The 5,792-nt window shown below is 33.1% G+C and overlaps 1 protein-coding gene across 1 annotated transcript; it reads left to right on the top strand.

Moving 5' to 3' along the window:
* Positions 1–486: 486 nt before the first annotated feature.
* On the top strand, positions 487–3,851 carry LOC130941543 (receptor-like protein 35). The gene has a single exon (XM_057870094.1). It carries the CDS (start codon positions 555–557, stop codon positions 3,627–3,629), a length of 3,075 nt encoding a protein of 1,024 aa, XP_057726077.1. The 5' UTR covers positions 487–554; the 3' UTR covers positions 3,630–3,851.
* The last annotated feature ends 1,941 nt before the right edge of the window (positions 3,852–5,792 follow it).

The following is a 5,792-nucleotide window of genomic DNA, read 5'->3' as shown; positions in this document are numbered from 1 at the left end:
CAGAGACAATGATAGATTTTAATCTTATACCATTTTTTATATACATCATCACATATGTATAGCCTTATTATTTTTATGTAAGAATTAACTTATATACAGAGGCATATTTAAGATAGAAAATACTGAACTTTGAGGAAGGACGGAAAATTTTGCTTACAACTCTATTTTAATTTTATGCAGTGTTGTCATATATAATTATTTAACTACACAATTTTATATAATTCAGCTTGCATTGTGTGCTATAAGCGTATAGTATACATGCTGAAAGAAATAAAAAAGTCATTGAAATAGTTTCTAATAACGACGATTATGACACCAATTAGTTAAACGTATTATTTTTAATTTATGAATGGAATAATGCGATGAGGTTGTAGAAAAATGTTGTGGAAAAATGCGAATAGCCAGTACCAGACACTACACTATCAAACTAAGTTTGAATCATATTCCATACGCAGAGGCTTATCTATATAAATTTGCATTGATGAGTTGCATTGGATGCCATGCACCACACACATATACATTAAAAATCTAAAGATTATTATTGTGACATCATAATGATGAGGTGTTTTACTCTCTTGTTGCTTCTTCTTCTTCTTGTTGATACTCCATCTTCCACTTGTTCAACGGTGTTGCCACTATGCAACCACCATGACAACTCAAACCTGCTCCAATTCAAGAACTCATTTTCCATCAAACCTTCATTGTACGCTGATTGGGAGTGCTCCTCTTCTTATTCCAACAGCAACAAGACAGCGTCGTGGAACAATGGTACGGATTGTTGCGAGTGGGATGGTGTCACGTGCGATACCACATCAGGTCACGTGATTGGGCTTGACCTGAGTTGCAGCATGCTTCAAGGCCAGTTTCATCCCAACAGCACACTCTTCCATCTGACGCATCTTCAACAACTCAACCTTGCCTTCAATAACTTCTCCAACTCTCGAATATATCCTGGAATTGGTAATCTTGTGAGTCTCACCCATCTCAATCTATCATCCTCATCATTTGGCAGTCATATTCCGTCCACAATCTCACACTTGTCTAAATTACTCTCACTTGATCTCTCGTATAATGATGAACTGACACTTGATGAATCCACATGGAGCAGATTCATTGGTAACACCACTAACTTGAAAGAGCTACTTCTAGATGAGGTAGACATGTCTTCTATCAGAGAAACTTCATTGTCTTTGTTGATGAATTTGTCATCCTCTTTGTTGATTCTGAGTCTTGATGACACTGGATTGCATGGAAAATTTCCAACTCGTATACTTGGTTTAACTAATCTTGAAGAACTAAGTTTGTTTGGCAATGAAGAACTGAAGGTTGAACTTCCAAAGTCCAATTGGAGCACTCCTCTAAGGATCTTGGACCTCTCTTGGACAGCTTTCTCGGGAGAAATACCTGATTCCATTTCCCATTTGAAGTCTCTTAACCAACTATGGCTAGAGTCTTGCCAATTTGATGGATTAATTCCTGTGTCTTTGTGGAACCTCACTCAACTAACAGACTTGGGCCTTTCAGATAATAAACTTCATGGTGAGATTCCATCTTTGCTTTCAAACCTCAAACATCTCACCTACTTAGATCTTAATGATAATGCGTTCAGAGGTCACATCCCAGATGTGTTCGACAACTTCACTAAATTGGATTATTTGGATCTTTCTTCTAACAGTCTAGGAGGCCAACTGCCATCATCATTATTTGATCTAACTCAACTTTCTTACTTAGATATGTCTTCTAATCAACTAATCGGCCCAATTCCAAGCAAACATGCCACACTTTCAAAACTAGAAACACTAGATTTGGGTAATAACTCTATAAATGGGACAATTCCAGACTGGTGCTATTCTTTATCTTCGTTGACAATGCTAGATCTTAGCATGAACCAACTCACAGGGCCAATTAGCAAATTCTCCACTTATTCATTGGAATATTTATCTCTCTCTGATAACAAATTTCAAGGTGATTTTCCAAATTCGATCTTTGAATTTCTAAAAAATCTCACTGATTTGAATATGTCATCAAATGACTTGAGTGGTCTTGTGGACTTTTTTCATTTTTCAAAATTGAAAAATTTAAAATTTCTTGATTTTTCTAACAATAAATTTCTTTCTGTTGATATTAATAGCAGTGTCGACTATGTCTTACCCAAACTTAAAAGATTATTGTTCTCTTCTTGTAATATTACTGTCTTTCCTCCATTCCTAACAAAACCACAAAAGCTAAGAAGTTTAGATCTTTCTAACAATAAAATCTATGGAAAGATTCCCAATTGGTTCAATGATAACCTCTTGCACACATGGAAGAGCATGTACTATATTGATCTCAGTTTTAACAATCTGCAAGGAGATCTTCCGATTCCGCCATATGGCATTCAAACGTTTTCAGTCTCAAACAACAATTTTACTGGACACATTCCTTCAACATTTTTCAATAATGCAAGTTCCCTCAATACACTCATCTTGTCTCACAACCACTTGTCTGGCACCATTCCTTCAATGTTTTGCAATGTAACCTTCCCCCATGCACTCATCTTGTCTCACAACCACTTGTCTGGCGTGATTCCACAATGCTTGGGAGCGTTTCCTGATCTCATGATTTTGGATCTTCAAGTGAACAACCTTCATGGAAACATACCTACAAATTTTTCTCAAGACAACAAATTTCAAACAATAAAGTTGAACAACAACCAACTGGAGGGTTCGTTACCAAGGTCTTTGTCTAACTGCACATGGTTGGAAGTTTTGGATCTTGCAGAGAATAACATAGAGGATGTGTTTCCTAGTTGGCTAGAAGGTCTTCAGGAGTTACAAGTACTCAGTTTAAGAGCAAATAAGTTTCATGGTATCATCACTAGTTTCGGTGCCAAACATCCATTCCCAAAGTTGAGAATATTTGATGTTTCCAACAACAAATTCAGCGGCCCTTTGCCAACCTCGTTCTTTGAGAATTTTCAAGGAATGAAGGATCTGAGTAATAGTACTCACCATCCTCGTGGTTTGTCATACATGGATAGCAGGTTCGGTAGGTTGTACAATGATTCTGTAGTGGTTAGTATCAAAGGTCAGTTCACAGAGCTAGTGAGAATATTAACCACTTTTACAACTATAGACTTGTCAAATAACATGTTTGAAGGAGAAATCCCACATGTCATTGGAGAATTAAGTTCTCTCATAGGGCTTAACCTTTCTCACAATAAAATCAGTGGTATGATTCCAATAACACTGGGAAATTTGACAAGTTTGGAATGGTTAGACCTCTCATGGAACCAACTGAAAGGTGAGATTCCTATGGCTTTGACCAATTTGAATTTCCTGGCTGTCTTGAACCTTTCTGAAAACCAGTTGAAGGGAATGATACCAACAGGAGAACAGTTCAATACATTTCAAAATGATTCCTACAGAGAAAACCCAATGCTTTGTGGATTCCCTTTGTCAAAATCATGCAGCAATGAAGAAGAACAACCACCTTCAGTGTTTCCTGAGGCAAAAGAATCATTATTTGGGTGGAAGTCAGTAGCAGTGGGATATGCATGTGGAGTGGTATTTGGGATGTTCCTTGGAAGGTTGTTTATCAAAACTGCAAAACCCTTATGGCTTGCCAGACTTCTTTGTGGTTATACTTAACAAAGCAAGCTCAGGAGAGGCCATGTAAACTGTAGGAGACTACTGTTGTTAGCTTCATGTGTTTTGCTTTTTTCTTTTAATATTTTTCTGTAATGATGTTAGTTTCTCTGTTGGTGGAATAAAATATGTAATTTCTATTAATTAATGGACCATGGATGGGTCATGTATTATCTTTCATGTGTATATTCTTTATAAAATGGATCATGTATATTGTCAGCTTAATTTTTGTAACTCATTTTGTGTGGTTTTATTTAATATTAATTATATTGAAATTTAAATCAATCTAATATAATCTAAGCACTTCGAAAAGATATTAATCTACATCTTATCGCATTTGATAAAAGGATATTGTGAAATGAAATTGGGCTATGTGTAGAAAAGGGATGTACTTTGATTGAAGACACAATGAGATTATATATGACATTATAATATTCTTTCAGGGTTCTTTATTAGTTTCATGTTGCATTGACCAAGTTAATTTCAATTATTGTACTGAGACTAGTACTTTTTGTAAAAATGAGTTGTTAGCAACTTAGCATGCAATATCTAATGCAATATCCTTCAAAGCATTGTTCTGTCTCACACAACTTGTCTGGTAGCATTTCCTTTTCTGAATATTTTGAATCTGCAACTGATGAACAATCTATATGCAATAATTAACTATAAGGCTACAGCTGATAAATAAAGAAGCAAAACAAGGTTAAGGTTGAGAGTTTCTGAGATAAATTAAAGCAGTGTGAGTAGGCACAGATAAATCTAGCATGTTGGGAGCATTTTGAAAAATTTTGGTTCACTCGTGAGATAAAAAGAAATGATAAGCTACTTTTTTAGTCTTTAAACTTAATATTTTAAGATACATATAGAAGGCTGAATTGCAACAAAAGAAATGGAATTATTAAAATTTTAATAAAATTAAAGTTTCACTAGCATCGAAAGTTTTTTTGCCTTTTTTTTAACCAACAATAGAAAAACTCGAAGACACAATCTCTTAGATAAATATGAAAAGACTATGTTATTTAATTTATAACTCATTGATAATCTTTTTACCTTATTCAAAAAGAAAAATAAATTTTATTATCTTCTGACATCTATCAAAACTTATTATTTTTTGTTATATAAAACATACCTAATAAATCTGGATACTATACATTCCATCTCTAATATTCACTTTTCAGTTTTCACTGTTATTACATGCAGTGACAATACTTTCTAATTAAAAAAAATAAAAATAAAAATATTGCAAAAATAAAAAATATATAATTTTAACTTTAACAACACTATTTTAAATATCGTCAATCTTATAAAACCATATTATAAAATCTAATTATATTGTGTTGGGCATATTTGTCACCATATGCTTTTAAAAAATTGTTGATTTTACTCGTCACAAAAGAAAATGGTCTCTTTAGGACACTATGCCTTTAAGGAGAAATAATTATTTAATTGTTTATGTCAAAAAAATTCTCAGGAAAACAAGTTGGTCTCTTTTTTTCCATTGAGGAAGACTAGGGACGACTTCAATTCTCCGTAATTCCGTATCACTCAAGTTTGATGACTTTTCTTCATTGAAAATATTAAGAGCATCTCCATCTTTGAGTTTTATAAAATATCACAATAATATTTGTGAAATCCTATGTAATAAATAATTATTAAAAGACTACTATAAAATTTGTCACTCTAATATTTAGTTTTAATTTAATTTAAATTTTATATAATAAAACAAAATTTAATATATTTTCTATCAAAATAAAATGTTTTTTGATATTGAAAACGGTCTCATTTTATCAATTATTTTTAATACAAAATAAAATTTAAAACACTCAATTGTAGTTGATCTTAGTTTCTATTCCATCATTCTAGGTGTAACACCTCAACTTTCGATACGTCATGACCAATGTCAAATATTCAGGTATTACTCGTCATGCGAGCCCACTTAGCTCTAGATTTAGATTTTGTAAACAAATATTAATAAAAGTCTTTATCGGTTTAATCATGAATAAACTATTTTTCGTGGATTAGCGTTTAGTTACTCACAAGGTTAGTTTCTTTAAAGTTGTGATGTAAGAAAACATATGGCAACAGAAAAGAGTAAAGTATTGTTTTTGTCCCCAACGTTTAGGATAAATCGTATTTGTGTCCCTAATGTTTAAATCGTCCTATTTG

The sequence above is a fragment of the Arachis stenosperma genome, chromosome 7, assembly GCF_014773155.1.
Source record: "Arachis stenosperma cultivar V10309 chromosome 7, arast.V10309.gnm1.PFL2, whole genome shotgun sequence".
Taxonomy (NCBI): Eukaryota; Viridiplantae; Streptophyta; class Magnoliopsida; order Fabales; family Fabaceae; genus Arachis; species Arachis stenosperma.
Note: the sequence above shows the minus strand (reverse complement) of the source record. Positions and strands in the feature narration are given on the sequence as shown.

Coding starts and splice junctions, on each gene's coding strand:
- LOC130941543 (XM_057870094.1), top strand. CDS start 555: ATGATGAGGTGTTTTACTCTCTTGTTGCTTCTTCTTCTTCTTGTTGAT.